Source organism: Haliaeetus albicilla, chromosome 19 (assembly GCF_947461875.1).
Source record: "Haliaeetus albicilla chromosome 19, bHalAlb1.1, whole genome shotgun sequence".
In the NCBI taxonomy this organism is placed as follows: domain Eukaryota; kingdom Metazoa; phylum Chordata; class Aves; order Accipitriformes; family Accipitridae; genus Haliaeetus; species Haliaeetus albicilla.
Genome location: NC_091501.1, coordinates 12,899,674 through 12,917,305, shown reverse-complemented (window position 1 = coordinate 12,917,305; position 17,632 = coordinate 12,899,674). Strand labels below are relative to the sequence as shown.

The 17,632-nt window shown below is 52.9% G+C and overlaps 2 protein-coding genes across 2 annotated transcripts in view; one reads left to right on the top strand and one right to left on the bottom strand.

The window, feature by feature from the left end:
- WNT5B (Wnt family member 5B) overlaps positions 1-17,632 on the bottom strand; it is a 76,315-nt gene that overhangs the window by 34,656 nt on the left and 24,027 nt on the right. The gene's annotated exons all lie outside the window — the stretch shown is intronic.
- FBXL14 (F-box and leucine rich repeat protein 14) lies at positions 2,997-6,996 on the top strand. Its single transcript, XM_009926072.2, has one exon. It carries the CDS (start codon positions 3,607-3,609, stop codon positions 4,807-4,809), a length of 1,203 nt encoding a protein of 400 aa, XP_009924374.2. The 5' UTR covers positions 2,997-3,606; the 3' UTR covers positions 4,810-6,996.

Below are 17,632 nucleotides of genomic sequence, written 5' to 3'. Positions count from 1 at the left end.
AACTGAACAACCATGTGATAAATTGGTCCTTTTCATGCACTTTTACTTTGTCTTTCTAAACCTCTATTTCCAAACATCTGTCACTTAGACAAAGTGAGAAATAAAAATCTACTAGAAAAATCCTTTCTGTGCCCTCCCCCCAAAAACCAAACCCACAGTAGATTAGGATTAGGAATCTAAATTCCAGGGCTGTTCCATTTAACGTGTAAATCTTAATTGTTCACAAGGAAGCACAGATGCTCAAAGTATGCAACATGTGAGAAAGGGAACTTCAGGGCCTCCAGAAAATGCATCATCTGTTTTCTAACGCATCATCTATTTCTATTGCTGGTTACACACAACAGGCATTACAGACACAATGTGCTAAGACATAAAGAAAAAAGTATTTCAGGTAAGCTTTTATGCCTTAAAGAGCACGCCTTTCCCTACTCCCCCTCAAACATGGTTTGAAGGTGAAAGGCTTAAGAGAGAGGAAATACCGCATTATTTCCACGGTAAGATTCTGCAGTCAAATTCAGGATAATACGGTAAAAGACTTCATTAGCACTCTTTCAGAATGACTTGTATAACTTGCTTGTAGCTTTGCCAGTTATGAGTAATGCAACAATCACTAAGATACACCAACACCACCTTTGTACCACATTTCTTTCACATGTTGCCTGATGTCTACCGGACTCAGCCTTCTCGTAAGCGATCCCGCTGTCTTCAGCCAAGCAATCCTCGCCAAGGCAGGCCCACATGGCCCGCGAGACGCCGCACCTTTCACCTGCTCCTCACTTCACAGAAATTCTCCTTTTCGGCTGCCATGGTCTACAACTAGTCTGAGCACAGTAGATCTGCAGTGCGGCTGCTCAGCAAAATCAATTGGCCCTAATCTTTTTCTTATTAACCTGATAGTTAACCACCCTTTCTCCGACAGCACAAAACTAAATAAATAATGCTACAAAGATCATTCACACTGGGTGACACCCCGGTACAGCGTCTGTGTGGGACTGTGGCTCCACGATCATTAAAACCAGGTCTATGCATTTCTGGATCACCCAGGAGTACAAATTTGATTGGGATTGGGCCAAGGCACGTGATTACGCTTCTGCTGAATGAGCCAGAGTGCACGATACAGAGCCAACGCCAATTTTGCGCTGGCCGTATGCCAGCTGCAGGGGTGCAGACGATACTTGATCTGGCTGGAGTTGTGTACAGTGATACCTGATCCGGCATAAAGACTGCTAGTAAAAAGTTAACCTGTCAAAAACTTCTTGAATTAACTTGAGCAGGCAGAGTGAATGAATACCAGGTCAGCGCTTCACATCATGTGGCCACCCCATTTTTGAGCCAGTAATAGGAGTTGTACTGCTGGCTCTTCTGCGTTGCCAAACCACAGTCTAACGTTGATAGCGATGCTTATATGCATGGGGATCTCACTGTAGGATCAGGGCCTCGGAGTCCTTCAACTCGCCTTGCCTTCAACTTAAAGCAAAAAGAAAAAAGCAGAATGAAACCTAAACCTTCAACCTCTAAGTAGTCAACAGCGTCTACTAATATGGAATCTGTACATGAAGATGGAGCCGTGGGCATTTCTGTAGCAGATAAATTTAGATGATGATTAAAATAGAGCCTATTCTTTCAGGTTAGTGAAAGTCTCAGTACAGCAAACACGCCAGTAACTAGGCTGATTTTTGCAGTATTTTAGTAATCCAAACAGTATTAAAAATGCGCCCTGTCGTGTTGAACAACTGTGAACTTTATTTTTTTCTTTACAGCTCTTTGGCACAGAAGGGCAGCCCTGCTCTTCTGAAACTGTTTTGAAAAGCCTTACCGATCTCTGGTAGAACTTAACCCATTTTTAACACTGCCGCAGTACTGCCCAGTGTTGAAGCATGCACAGTTACCATTACACAAGGCTACAGACACGTAGGAAATGGGGATTTCAAACATTCTTTCTTGAAATTGCTGGAAATCACTTGGAAATTTCACACGGTTTATGTGATACTTCAACAATTTTCAGAGCTAGCTCAAGAAGACCATTAGCTGAAAGCCATTTTCAGACGTTTTTCCATTTCCCAGCACGGAGGCCCTAAAACGGTCCACCCAGAGGTCTAGCAACCTTGACAGTTACCCAGATCTCCGAGCTATTTACAGCCACGCTCCTATCGCTCCTGCAGGGATGCCAAGACAGAAGGTTCCCAAACTTTGGCCCTCAAGGCCATCACGCAGTCTCAAGGGCAAGCCGCAGATTGCAGCGGCCTGCGCTCCGCCCGGCACGGCCGAGGCAGTGGCCCGCTTTCCCCTTGCCGCCCCGTGCAGCAGCATGAGCCCCTGTCCCTCCTGACGGGGCCGGGGGCTCCCCAGAGAGCTCAAGGGTTTGTTTACCGGCCGGCCCAACGCGGCCCACGGCTGAGGCGGGCCGCTGGCAGACGCCGGGGGCTCATGGCGAGCGGGTGAGCAAGGGAGGCCCGAAGCGAGGGGGCTGGCCGGGCTGCGGTGCGGGCCCGAGCCGAAGCGGGGCTGCCATCTGCGGCTCGACCCTCCCCTCACGGAGCGCTCCGCCACCCCCGCCCAGGCGGGGACAAGTCACCCGAGGGTGACAACGCAGCGCCCAGCCACGACTCCTCCACACGGACAGGGCGGGAAGGGGGACGAGGTCCGCCGGCGGCGCTCGGGGGTGGTGTGTGTGTGGGGGGGGGACCTCGGTGGTGGTGGCGCCGCCGGCGGAGGGGCGGCGGGGGCGGGCGGCGGGGCGCAGCAACGGTTAACGGCGGGGCGCAGCGAATGGGCCGCGCTGTTTCCAGGGCGACGGCTCGGAGTGTTCCGGATCGTACCATTGCGCAAGCGGCGCGGGGGGGGCCGGGGGGGGGGGGAAGGCGAGCGGCGCCGCCGCCGCCAGGCCCGGCCCAGCGCCGCCTCCTCCCTCCCTCCTCTCCTCCCCCCCCCCCCCCCCCCGCCTCGCCTCGCCTCCTCCCCCTCCCGCCCGGCCGGAGCGCGGCGCCGGGGCCCAGCAGCGAGCGGCGCGCGGCGGAGCGGAGCAGGCGGCCGGCGGCGGCCGGGCCCGGAGCGGCGGAGTCGGTACCGGCGGCGGGGCGGGCCGGGCCGGGCCGGGCCGGCGCGACCCCCCTGCCCTCGCTGCCTTCTCGCCGCCGCGGGATGCGGGCGGCCCGGGGCCGCGGGCTGTGAGCGGCGGCAGCGCGGAGACAAAGGGAGGCGGCGGGGCTCGGCGGCCGGCACCAGGGACGGAGCGCGGGGGCCGCCGCCGCCGCCGGGGCGCACCCGCCCGCCCGCCGGGAGGCGGCACGATGCGGCACGGGGCGGCGCGGCCGCAGCAGCGCGGCGGCAGCAGCGGCGCGGCCCGCCCGGCGCGGCGGTAGAGGCGGCGGCGGCGGCCGCAGGGCGCGGGGCCGGGCCGGGCCGGCGGTCGCGCAGCAGCGTCTCCCGCGGGCCGGGCCGCGCCGCCCGGGCCGGCGATGTGAGGGGCGGCGGCGGCGAGGAGGAGCGCGGCGCGGCACGGCGCGGAGCGGAGCGGAAGGCGGGCGGGCCCCGAGCGGAAGCGGGCCGGGCCCGGCGGCGAGGAGGAGCGCGGCGCCGGCGGGGGCGGCCGGGCGCGGGCGTGCGATGGAAACGCACATCTCGTGCCTGTTCCCCGAGCTGCTGGCCATGATCTTCGGGTACCTGGAGGTGCGGGACAAGGGCCGCGCGGCGCAGGTGTGCACGGCCTGGCGGGACGCCGCCTACCACCGCTCGGTCTGGCGGGGCGTGGAGGCCAAGCTGCACCTGCGCCGCGCCAACCCCTCGCTCTTCCCCAGCCTGGCGGCGCGGGGCATCCGGCGGGTGCAGATCCTGTCGCTGCGGCGCAGCCTGAGCTACGTGATCCAGGGCATGGCGGACATCGAGAGCCTCAACCTCAGCGGCTGCTACAACCTCACCGACAACGGGCTGGGCCACGCCTTCGTGGCGGAGATCAGCTCCCTGCGCTCGCTCAACCTGAGCCTCTGCAAGCAGATCACGGACAGCAGCCTGGGCCGCATCGCCCAGTACCTCAAGGGCCTGGAGGTGCTCGAGCTGGGGGGCTGCAGCAACATCACCAACACCGGCCTCCTCCTCATCGCCTGGGGCCTGCAGCGCCTCAAGAGCCTCAACCTGCGCTCCTGCCGGCACCTCTCCGACGTGGGCATCGGGCACCTGGCCGGCATGACGCGCAGCGCGGCCGAGGGCTGCCTGGGCCTGGAGCAGCTCACGCTGCAGGACTGCCAGAAGCTCAGCGACCTCTCGCTCAAGCACCTGGCCCGCGGGCTGGGCCGCCTCCGCCAGCTCAACCTCAGCTTCTGCGGGGGCATCTCGGACGCGGGGCTGCTGCACCTGTCGCACATGAGCAGCCTGCGCAGCCTCAACCTGCGCTCCTGCGACAACATCAGCGACACGGGCATCATGCATCTGGCCATGGGCAGCCTGCGGCTGTCCGGCCTCGACGTCTCCTTCTGCGACAAGGTCGGGGACCAGAGCCTAGCCTACATCGCGCAGGGCCTGGACGGGCTGCGCTCCCTCTCCCTCTGCTCCTGCCACATTAGCGACGAGGGCATCAACCGCATGGTGCGACAGATGCACGGGCTCCGCACCCTCAACATCGGCCAGTGCGTCCGCATCACCGACAAGGGCCTGGAGCTCATCGCCGAACACCTCAGCCAGCTCACGGGCATCGACCTCTACGGCTGCACCCGCATTACCAAGCGGGGCTTGGAGCGCATCACCCAGCTGCCCTGCCTCAAGGTGCTCAACCTGGGACTTTGGGAAATGACTGAGAGCGAGAAGGTCAGGTGAGAGGAGGGGGGTGCCCCGAGACCTCCATCTCCTCTGGAGGGACTCACTGACTGACTGACTGCTGCAATGGAGGAGAGAAAGAGAGAGAGAGAGAGAGAGGGGCATGCACAGAGCCACGCTACCCACGCACCCTGGCACCAGAGGGAGGAACACAGAGAAAAAGAGTATATCCTTCAACCCTTCTGTGCTGCCTACCTACCCTTGCTCTGGAGGAGGAGGAGGAAGGAGGGGCAGGAGGAGAGAGAGAAAGCACCTATCCTTTTTCCAGGTCGTGCCTCCAGCTGCACGCTGGCGAGACAGAGCCCCCCCTTCCCCCACAGCATCCTTCCCTGCGGAAGAGGTAGAAGCCCAAACTTATGCACTGGGGCTAGAGACACCCCTCTTTATCCCCACTCCCTGATTCCATCCCCTCGTGCACTAAGGATGGATAAAGACAGACCCTTGTTCTGCCATGTATTCAGAATAGATTATTTTTGGCTTATATAAAGGAGAGTGGGAATGGAGATGGGAACAAACAATAACAGCAGAACAGGCTTCCTAGCTACACTTATGTACCCAGCTACCCAGTCATCCTGCACTGGGCACAGACACAGCTTTTGGTAAAATAACCATTCCACCTCTGCGCTTGCCCCTCCCCTGTCAACTGGGAATTGTGACAGAAATACTGCTCCCTAGGTACATTGATTTTTTTTTTTTCTTTTCTTTTTTTTTTTTTTTTTAAATCTGTTTTCAATCTCCAGTTCCATGTTATTCTCTGCTGTGGGTGGATACAACCTCCTGCTATTCCAGTTCTCCACTGCACTGAGACTAGGGACAGCTACAGCCTCTCCTTTTGTCAGTATATTTCTGTGTCATCCTGCACTACGGTTGACAGAAAAGCCTAGGCACTCCCTTCTTTCTCCCCATCTCTCTACTGGAGATGAAGATACCATTTCCTCCTTCTCCTCTCTCTGTGGGGACAGGACACAGACCCCAGTCTGTTAAGCCTTCCCGTGCACTGGGGGACACTGACAGTTACCGAGACTCGTCTTCCCTTTCATCATTCTCTCTTTTTCTCCCCTCCTTCTTCTTGGCAACAGGGATAGACATATCCAGCTACATATCCATTCCTCTTTGGGTCAGGGGTGAGTGGGTAGAAGGGGTGGCTAGCTCCCCTCTACCCAGGGGACTTGAGGAAGAATATCCAGCTTCATTTCTGCTTCATTTGAGATACTGTGACCCGTTTTTATTTTGAAATGCATAAAAAAAATTACTGCTACAAAAACAGCCTCTTACTCTCCCACCTATCCCTTGCTTACATCCTGTAACTGATCACAGTTTTCCTCACTCATTCTCTTCTTTACAGTATTCATTTTCTTACACGGTTTTATTTTTAAAGACATTTGAAGTTGCTGTTCTTGTGGATTTTTTAAGTACATTTTTTTTCTGCTGAATATATTCTATATATATAAATATATATATGATGTCTGGCTACCTCGTTTTAATTTGTTAGGGTTTTTTTTGGTTTTTTTTTTTCTTCTCCTCAAAAGCCCTGGAATTCTTACAGGAAAGAGATTTTGAGACTGAAACATTTTTGTGCCTAGACTGGAATAATGCCCCTTGGGTTTGTTCTTTTTCTCTCCCTCCCCCCCTCCCCTTTTTTTTTTTTTTTTTTTTTTTTAAATTTTTGGTTTTAAGCTTACCCTACTGTGTCCCACCTTCACATTCTGGTTGTGCCTCTTCCTCCCTCTTCACTGGGGACTGGGGACCCAAACTGTGCTTCTGCATTTTTACTCTTCTAGCACAAACATGTAACATGTGAGAATCCACGCTGAGGATTGGGCTACTGTTAACAGAAATGTGTAAAATGCAAGTTCGTTTTAAAAAAATTTATATATATAGATATATGCAAATGCTTTCCCCTCCCCTCCCAAATCACCTACAAAAGGTCACTATGCCAGGCTTCCTGTTCATAGGTGGAAAGGAGCAGAGCTGGCCTGCAGGCCCTGAGGCTGCAATGTGACAGGGAGGAGACTGAAGTTCATCTGTCTTATCTCTGTTCTGTCAATAAAATGGAGCTGGGTCTTTAGATTTTTTTTTTTTAATTATTATTTTAAAGAGGAAGAGTAAGTTTTGTTTTTGGTTTTTTTTTTTTTTTAAAGAAAAATATCTTGGCTTTTTTTTGCTTATCTGTTCAAAATCTCAAATCCTCCACAGTAACAGGCCAGACCACGGAGTTAACGCAAACCCAGAGACCCCTATGGATTAATTGTACTGTTTGTGAATTTGTATAAAAAAATAACAAAGATCCTCTTAAAACATTTTATATTCTTACAGTAAAAAGGTTAAACATATTTATATAATAAAAGAGGAAATATGAAGTATGTTTTTGAAAAAAAAAAAAAAAAAAAAAGCCGTATCTGTGTTGTCTGTGCTTTTTAAAGGCATGTATCTATTTATCTATCTGTTGGGTTTGGTAAGTACGCTGTATGGCTCATGCTGGGGGTTTGGGGCTGCTCGCTCTTGTTCCAGTGGGTGACGGAGGCGGAGAAGGAAGGAAGAGAGCCTGGTGCCTCCTGTGCAGGATGTTGAGTAACATCATCATGAAGAGTTTGTAAGGAAGGGGTTTGGTAGAACCAGCCTTGTCTGCAAGGGCACTTGCGGCATCCATGGGGAGAAACGAAGTTCAGCTGCCTCTTGGCGTGAGGTGTCAGCTCAGTTTGAGGTCAGACAAACCAAAAGTGCTGAAGCTCAGAAAAATCGAGTATTCGGCAGTACAGGAAAGTGTTTGGGAGGGGGGACAGAAGGGCTGTGTTTCCTAATTTTTTAACACTCCAGGTAGATGGCAGAGTTTTTTTGTGATTTAAATTGAGGCCCACCCTGGGTGGAAGACCCATCAAATAAAAACATTGCCCAGCAGCGACAGCCACCAAAAACCGTGCCCTCGCCAGCGCACAAGGGCCTGGAGAATCCAAAATGTCTTGGTTGGTTTCCGCTGCCCAGGCAAAGATTAAAGAGGAAGTGGGAACGTGTAAAAAAAAAAGTTTGAATAATCTAAGGTGTCCTTTGTCCTATACCATAATCTTTCTCCTCAGCGTATGACTTTTAACCCAACGGGGTCCCTTTTTAGCCTTCCGCGAGGTGGGTTTTTTATTGTTGTTGGAGATGGAGCTTAAGTGGTGTTTACAGGGCAGCGACAAAGCCTGTCTCCCCCCAGCCCGGCGGCGGGGCTCACTCGTCCCGCTGCCCCCTTCCTGCCTCGAAGGGGGGAATGCGAAATGGTGGAAGAAGCCGGAGCCATTGTTCAGGAAAGTTAAAAGAGGAGCTGTCCTTGCTTGCTTGCTCAGTCATGCATACTCAATCTGGCCGGGCCCGGGTCCCTATGGAAAGGAGGAGGGCGATTCTTCCCCTCTTTTTAACATTCCTCTCCAGGCCTGGCTGTATTTAAGCTGCTTTCCTCCGCGCCGAGGAGGAGGAGGGAGGGGGATGGTCTGAAGTTCCTGTACATTTGCATTTTAAGCACTTCCAGCACTGAGCAGGCCACTTTGTTCCCCCGCGCTACCCCGCTCCGGCAGCCCTCGCTGGGGGGCTGCTCCAGGTGGGTCGGATGCCCCACCAAAGGGGGTCCCCTCCGCCTCCGGGCCGGACGGCCCCGGCTGCGTAGCCTCTGCCTCCACAGGTATTTTTGGTTGAGGCTGGACCGAGCATACTTCTTTGTTGCCAGCTCTAACCACCTCACCCCTTTTATGTCGGCGCTGCATTTCAAAGGGGAAAACAGTGCCCAGCTCTGGCCCTCTTAAAAAGAAACACCATCTCCTCCACACCCCAAGGACCTGGACTATCTCAAGGTTTGGACTTTGGGGTGCGTGTTGTTTTTTCCTCCTCCTTTCCAAGACTTCCAAGCTTTCTGCTGGGAGTCCATCACAAAAGCTGCATTGTTCGCTTTAGGGAAAGCCACCACAATTGGATCTAATTGAGCCTGACACTATATCCATCTTCCTCTACTTGGAGGGAGGTGTGGGGTCTGTCTTCCCTGCGTTAAGAAAAAAGTTTACGGTAACTTCTTGACAAAAAAAGAGGATGTATGTATGAACGTTATATACAACGGGAATTCCAGATCAGGTTCCCATTACCGCTGAAAACATAAATGTTCCTGGGGTAGGGAGCAGTTCCAGCCAGGAATGGGGAATGATACATCTCTCAAGGCAGGTTTGTTTCTGCTGGATTTGAGTGAAAATGGCATCTCCTTATTAAGCCCCGTGTTCACATGGATAATGGTGGGCCATCTATGTCTAAATATAACGTGTGTGCTCATAAGTTCTGTAATCAGAACTAAGACAGGATTTTTTTTTTTTTCTTAGGAAAAAAACCCCAAACTTCCTCTCCCCACTTAGAAAAAAACCAAGCCAAAAGTAGTGCCCACGGTCTGGCATGCTCTTTAAGGGCAACCCAAGCCAAAGGAAGCTGCTGAAACCAAAGCCTCCCTGAAGCCCAGCGTTTAGATGCCCTGGGCTGTTCCCGTAGATGGAGCAAGTGCTCCTCATGCCTTCCTCTCCTGCCGCAGCGTGACAGCACCACCTCGGGCACAGACGCAGGCCTCCCTGTCTAGCGAGGCCAGGGCTGGGGGAACGCATGCGTTTACTAGTAGAGAAGGGTTTCTTAAAATAAATAATCCATTGCCAACAACCATAGACCAATTACCACATGACTCCTCAGGGTAACAAGGAAACTTCATTTTCACTCTCCAGCCGCTCTTGTATTTTTGAAGATGACTCAGTTGGCAACTGGGGTAGAAAAACATACCCACCCCTCACCCCCCCGCATTTGGACGCGAGCTGGAAGTCTCCCATCTGTGTCAGCGAGCCCGCGGTCCCCAGCAATGGCTTCAGTGCCAGCCTTCGCTGCTGCGCCCAGCAAAAGAGCAAAAGCCCTCCCAGCCCACCCAGCCGTGCCAGTTGGGGCAGCAGGGTCCCTTGCCTACAGCTGCGCAAGCCAGGGCACGGAGGATGAACCAGGGACCTGCTTTGTGGACCGGTGGCTGTGGGGAGCAGAGGGGCCACGCTCAAGAGGCGGTGGCAGAAAGTGGAGCAGAGCAGGAGACATGAAGGAGGGATGAAGGGACTGGTCAGGAGAGGAGGCAGCCGGGGACCAAGGGGCAGCAGCGGGGGATGCCGGCTCGCAAGCTGCAGCGAAGTCCTGTGGGGGGGGGGGGGGGGGGTCCCTGGGCTGCTGCAGCAGCTGCTCCCCGGTCAGAGCCAGTGGCTGGCTCCTCTCCCTGGGAGATGGGGAGGAAAAGGAGGCTCCACCTGGGTCCTACTGTATGGACTAGCAGACAGCAGGTCCGTGAATGACAGATTTATACATTTTATACCTTCCTGCCCCACACTACAGGTTCAACTGAATCAGTTTGTCATGGTGACTCTGGGGTCCTTTGTTTCCCTGATAATAAATAACGGGGTCATGGGGCAGCTGTCATGCAAACCACCTGGCCCCTGTGCTAGGACAAGAGGTGATCTCTGTGCTAGACAGTATAGAGCTTACTGCTGAACCTGCCCTTTGGAGGTCAGGGAAGAGTTAAAACGAGAGCTGGGTGGCCAAGACACCCAAAGTTTTTGGAACCAAAGCTAGAAGTTAGCACAGGCTGCCATTAACAGCTCAAGCGTAGGTGTCCCTCAGATCTGGCAGCCTCGCTACATACGTACGCACAATGCTTCTAGCAAAGCGGACCCTTTTTTGCTTTCTCTCCCTCCCTCCTCTACCTTAAATCCCACTCTTTTAGCCAGCGGCTCTTCAGCAGTGGCTTCTGTGGAGGAAAAAGATAATCGATAAACTCAGCTGGGTGGTGCAGGCTGGATGCGAGGACCCCTCAGGACACGAGCGAGGCCCCATGCCAGAGCTGCTGGCTGGGCTGCATGACGCTCCCGGCCGCAGCCAGCCAGCGAGGCCATCCCGCTCAATTCCCCAGCCCCAAGCTGCACGAAAGAAAGAGCTGGAGAGGGTTCGTCGGGCTCCCGTGCCAGAACTTAAGACTCCAGCCACGCTTGGCAGGGACGCTAGAGCTTCTCCCCCTTCTTTAATTAAATCTACCATTAGCTGCATTAGCTCAATGGCAGCCCAACCTGAAATAGCACCATGGAGATTTCGAAAGATCCAAATCTGATCTGTCCTCACGACAGAAAGATGAACGGAAATGGGATTTTCCTAAAAGATTCCCTAAAATCTGGGGCGTGTTTTGGAAAGAGTGTCAAAAGTTTAATACCAGGGCCTGGACATATGCCCTGAGCAAGTATTTCCACGTGAGAGGGTTACTGAGACATAAACCAAACTCCTCTTCTGCTACAGAAACTAACTCGGATCAAGAAATGGGCAATTCCTCCTAGTTATTTTCTTTCCTTTGAGCCTTGAGTCTCCAGGCACAGTTTAGTGATTTGAAGATGAAGCAATTTCCCCTCCCAGCTTTAACAAAAGGCCAAAAAATTGTATCTGAGGTTCATCCTCTTCCCCCCTCTCTTTCTTCCCTCAAAATGTCCCAGCTTTACAACCCCTGAGCAACTTAAGGGGCTTGGCAGGTCGACGCCAGGGGTGTACAGACAGCACCACACAGGCACGCCGATTGCAGCTCCCCAGCCAGCAGCCTCTCGCCTTGTTCGGTGAGCTAAAACACCGAGCGTCCGGCAGCAATAAAACCCTGCCATTATCTCCTTTCTTGACAGCCACAGCTGCACGCCCAGCACCCCAGCTTCAGCGCTATAAACTCCTCCTGCCACACGCTGGGGAAAAGTCCCGTACGGCTGCTTGTGCCACAAGGCGAGCTGGTTTCCTCCGCTCCTCCAGGCTCCTGGAGCCGCCTGGGATGCGACGCGGGCCTCTCGGCTCCGGCAAACCTCCAGCCGCTTGACCAAAGCGCCCTACGCCCCACCGATCCCTGTATGGGTTGGCCAGAGGCGGCGGGGACAACCAGATCCCTTGGGCCGCTTGTCTGCCCAAACACCCAGTAAAACCAGTTGGGGACAACGTGGTAAGAGCAAAGCGAATGGTGTCTACGATACCGGCGGGGTTTCTCCATCAGCGTGGGCTGGGTGAAGCGTCCTCCTCCTCCCCCTATCCGCACAGCCACCGGCCATCCCCGGTTTCTCCCTCCCCATCTCCCAACACCTCGGAGGACCCGCCGGCTCCCCCCCCCCCGCTCCCCGCTCCCCCGCCGCCTTTCCCGGGCCGGGTCCCGCCTGCAGTGGCGGCGCCGTTCCGCCAGGCGGCAGCATTGCCCGCCGAGTGCCGCCGCCGCCCGCCCGTTCCCCGGGTCAACCCACCGCCCACCGCCCCGGGGAACCGGGGGCTCCGCTGGGGCCGTTCAGGCCCCAGCGGAGCCCCCGGTTCCCCGGGGCGGTGGAGTCGACTCATCCCCGGCCAAACGGGAAGCCACAGCCGGCGTAACTATAGCTTGACACTAAGAAAATTATTTTTTTTTTTTTTTTTAAAGCATGAAAGCATGAGAATGGTAACGGAGCAGGATCAAACTTAAATTAATGCTTGGATTATTTTAGTTCAGTGTTGTTGTGCAGGGCTTTGCTATGTTGTTGGCATGGTTACTCCGTGGGATACCTCTGTAGCGATTAAGGCATCTGGAGCTGTATGCGCATGTGCTTTTTAGCACCTAAACTTGAATAGGTTTTTTTATCCACCTCTCACACTGCTGCTACAGATACAGTGATGGTGTCTTTTTCAGAAGCTATACCTGATAATTTACTGGAATTAATAATTAGCTGCTGCATGGCTCATTACATGCATCAGAAAAGCGAAGTGTCATCACTAATGGGGAAAGAGAGGTGGAAGCAACTTGACTAAGGTTACATCCCAAATCCGTGAGTGGCCAAACAGCACCTGGCATCCACCTCTCCCACCTCCAGTCCTGCTGGCTTCTGCCACCTGGAGCAGCAACAACTGAAATGAGTTTTCAAGCCTAAGGTAGCCCTGGAGAGGGAGGGTCAGGACAGAGAAACACTAAGTGCAGAGGACATCTTCTACCCTTCCCACACCAGGCTCTGCCACCCAGAGCCCCAGAAGCATTGGGTGCACGAGTGCGGGCTGTGGAAGAGCTCCCAGCAGCAGGAACTGCTCCAACAAGCCATCCCTATCTGTTCAGACTCTTCAGCCATCGCGCCTTTTATTTCAGGCAACGGCAAGCCTCACCAAACAAATGTGGAGCTGACAAAAAGTGCCGCCTTGACAGCCCTGGAGGCCGATGTCCCGTCACAACAACAGGTACGGCTCGGATTGCAGCTCGCCCAGCTGCTCTATCTACATCTTCACCAGGACCGTCCCTGCCGTCACTCGGGGACCACCCACGCAGATCAAAGGCGCGGGCAGCACACGGTCCTTAAGGCTGCAAATGCTATCGCCCCTCAAGGTCTTCCTTCCCGAGGGGCACCTATCCATTAGCAAAAACTCGCCCGGACCACACCAAAGACCAAGCAAGCGACAGCAACTTTTGGTTTCCAGACCCAGACCACATGGTGCGAGGGCTTGCGCCTCGGCTGCCCGCTCCCTTCCCCTCACCTCTGCCGGTTTCGGACACGGCGTGCCGGGGGGACGAGCGGGGACATCATCTCCCGCACACACCTGCCAGGGACTCAACCAGACGGGGGGAGGCTGCATGTGAGCGGCTGGGTGTAACTTCCACCCTGTCCCTGGTGCCAAAAACAAGCATGTTAAAGCTAATCTACCCCTGTCTCAGCTCAACTGCTTTTCTGTGACTAAGCCCCTTATAATGGTTTTACTAAAATCCCCTTTTGATGGAAAAAATCCCAGCTGGAAGTTTCAGGCAGCGGCACAATGTGCAAGTCTGCGTGTCCCTTTCCCCCGCTTCACAAAAGCCTCTAATCGAGTGGAAAATTTGCTGGAGGCCAGAGGTTTAGGCCTGCAATTATTTTTTAAGGGATTATCAGGAGAGAATGGGGGTACTTACGACCCTCCCTCTCTTTGTGTTTTGCTCTGTGCCGCTTTCAGACAGACTCAGCCAGAAACCTAAACCACCGCAGCTGGATCCAGCGAAACCAGGGCTCGGCTGGGCGGCACTCCTCCTCTGTCCTACGGGATGGACCCCGGCCTCCAGGTTAAGCGAGTCCCACGCCAGCACCACACAACGAACAGAAATGCTTTTCCACAGAAGCAACGCTAGAAGATCTTTTTAAAGAAAAACTTGAGAAAAAGCAACCAATTCCAGTCCTGTGAGCCTCACCAAACTGAAAATCCAGGGACCCAGCAGGGTTGTAGTCCACCGGACAGGCTGGGCTTTGGCTCTGCAAAGCCATTATGCAGGAGGTCTTGCACAAGTTACTTGCAGCAAGCTCCAAAAAAGACTTGGCACCAAAGACACGCGCGCTGCAACACCCAGCTTTTAAGGGCCTTGCTCCAAGGGTGGATCCCGGGGTTAGGGTCCTTGGTGCTTTTGCAGCCTCTGAGAAAAGTCAGTCACCACCGAGGCTGCAAAACAACTTCTTGTGAGCATGGAGCCACTTCTTTAGCATGGGCTGGCCAGAGGAGAAACGCCGCTGGCTCTCCTGCCTGAGGAGCTCTGTACCTTGCTCAGAGCTACCAGGAACTGCCTATGCTCACACGTGACCCAAAATTAGGTGCTTCTCCTCTGCCACCGAACTGCCGCGCTTCCACTTGCGTACAAGCGGGCGAGCCATACCTGGAGGAAGCAGCAGCGTGCCCTGCTTTTAAACAGTAGCCCAAGTAAGCGGGAGACCTGCCTTAATTCCTTCCTCCCTTTGTGGCACTTCAAACCTCCCCCTCCCAGAGAAGGCACTAACCATCGGCCCCCAGGCGAGGGCCAGGAGAAAGGGTCACTCTTCACTATTCCCATATAAGCCATGCTACGGTGCGGATAATTATTCCGGACTCGGTACAAGAAACAGAGTACGTGAAGGAAGCAATGGCTATAGACCACCAGTGTTCACTCTTGGTGACAGCCTCTCCTGAAACCTCTCGGTGTGCTGCATAAAGCAGCTGTTGGATAAAACAGAGAAGCAGGTTTTGATCCCTAAGCCTTCCAACCATTCAGCTGCTATATGAGATGTTTCAAAAGAAAGTGGCAGCTGCCACCGGGTGTTCGATCTTACGGTGTCCGTGTGTGCTAGGTGTGCTCCGAGAGCACCTGGGGAGGCTGAGGGGCCAGGGTGCTTTCCTTCTGGATCATGATCAGCCTCAAGCAGTTTTGGGCAGGCACGTAGGTATAACACTCAGCACCCGAGGGGTGTTAAAATAACTTTAAAAAACCCAAACAAACAAACACAGAGAAAAGGCAAATGAGGCATTTATGGAATTTAGATGCCTCCAGGAGCTAGGTGGTGCCTAAGCTGGGGATTTTGATTTTGCAATTTTGAATACTGCCTAGATATCATTTGTTTTGGTGGTTTTTTTTTCTTGGATTAGTTCTTTTGCCTTCTCTACTGTGTTCTCTCCATCTACATGGACACTGTTTTTGCAGAGTTCCAAGACAGTAAGATAAAAAGACGAATGCTCAAAATTGCTCATTAAGGCTGATGTGCTTTAAGATACTCTGTACACATCTAACTTCTAGAAGATGGATGAGTCTGCTCTTCAAGATAGCTCGAGCGCTTCAGTATCCAAAGATAAGGGATGCAGAATGACCAGTAACTAGTAGTGTAGGATGTGACCTGTGTGATTCACTAGTGGCACTAGAAATGTAAGGCCAGGTGAAGGGTCAGCTCCAGCTCCATCTTCTCACCCTAATAAATTGAACGCTGAGCATAGCACCACAGGAGAGCCATCCTTTACTACTTCCAAGGAAGCAGATCTTTCCCCCAGCCTGCTGTTCCTGAGTGCCGTTGGCAAGCCTTGCTTTTGGAATCCCAAGACTTTCTGTTTACACACAGCCCGCTGTCCACAGATAACCTTGAAAAGCCCTGCTTACAGTATCACGGAAACACTGGGGACTTCCAGAGATCACTGTCCAAATTCTGCACAGAGGCAGGATCAAGTATACTTGGATCATTGCTGACAAGGGTTCATCTTACCCATTCCTAAAACTGTCCCTAAAGGCAGAGCCTGCAGCCCCCTTTCCCAATCACTTCCAGTTTACTTCTAGTATTTTCTCTCCCTATCCACCTTAAATATTCTATTTTTTTTCTTCCACATTAAGCTGTATTTTTAATGCTCTCCACAACTGGCAACAGAAAAGAGTTGCAGACTTTTCTGTTCAGGGCAACCTCTTATGGCCGGGTCCACAACTCCTTTCCCTTAGTCCTCACGCTCAGCTCCCTGCAGATGTACCTCAGATGCACCATGCTTCAACTCCACCTCCGTGCAGGGTTTGCCTTGTGAAGAGCCCAATTATCGTGCTACATTATATGGATGGATTTCTAGATGTGTGATAAACATGTCTGGAAACTATTATGAGCCTCCCAAATGTTTGCAGCCTGCAAGACTTGAATCCAGAATCCCGACAATGTAAAGTGATTTGCTCACTGGGATGTCATAAAGATTTTATATTTTACAATATTATTATAATATATACTACAAAAATATTATAAAGATACAACTTGCCACTTGTAAGTTGTTAAAGCTTCCTAAGACATACAGGTAACTCAGTATTCGCCCTCTGTCCCAGCGCTCCCACTACTTTCTTTTATAGGTACCTGCCAGCCCCGCTTCTTTATCCTCCTTACAGGTATTCTCTCATACTCCTTGATCCAACAGCTGTGCTCCCCACAGGAGTCAACAGGGACCATATTTCCATCCCCTACCCAGGGGCCATTGATGGAGACACGAGGGATGTGCTCAGTTCAGCAAGACCACCAGCAAGTGTTTCACATGCAGCTAACACAAAGTAGAAGAATCTTCTTTTTCTAGTGTAGCTTTATCACGCAAGTACAAAGAGGGGACTGACAGGCTGTGCCAACTGGAACCACTCCTGTCTGAGCTGGACGCTACATCAAAACTGTCCTAGCATGAGCATTACAGACCTTTGAACTTCATGGGCTCTTGTCAATTCCATCACCAGTATAGGATGTCCTGCAATGATAAACAGTGAAAAAAAATCCCTTTCCAGCTCTCAGCAGAGAAGTCGTGCTGACTGTCACTGTACTCGGAGAAGGTATGGTGCACAGGTAGGTACTTGTTTCCTGCTTGCACTATCACTACTATTTTCAAGACAATTTCAAGCTCATCACTGTGCAGAACAGAAGTGCTGAGCTACAATACACCACAGAAATAACATTGCTCATCCAGGAAATTACAACTCCACGTCTTACACAGTGTATTGCCCCCGCGTGTAGCTGTGCAATGCAGTGGCCATCAGCAGCAGCGGAGTGAGGAAAGTGAAGAGGCTTACGGCTTAAATTTTTAAAAGTCTAGGCACTCAGACATCCCAGAGCACCACAGGAGCTTCTGGTGACTTGTACCTCTCAGGAAAAAACAACAGAGTGAATTCTGTTCTGGGCTCACTGCACAACTGCAGGCAAGTCCTGCCGCCCCTCTGCATCTCAGCTGCTTTGTGCTTACACTGAGAGTAGTACGTACCTATGAGAATAGAAAAGCTTATTTCTGGAAGTTCAAAAAAATACTTGAGGCCTCTGCATGGAAGTCAGAGAAGTCTCAAACATAATCACCGATATTCCTGCACCCAGGGCACGGTACAGGAAATTTGTCAGAGCCTTCCACAACACTTGAGGAAGTCCCAGCACATGTTCATTTCTGCCCCTGCCATACCATTTCCCTGAAGAATGGGCCTTGTAGACAGAAGGGTTTCAAAACACAGCTTGAGTACAGTAACTGCAGACATATTGTGTCAGACAGGGGCTTGGTGTTGAAAGAATGT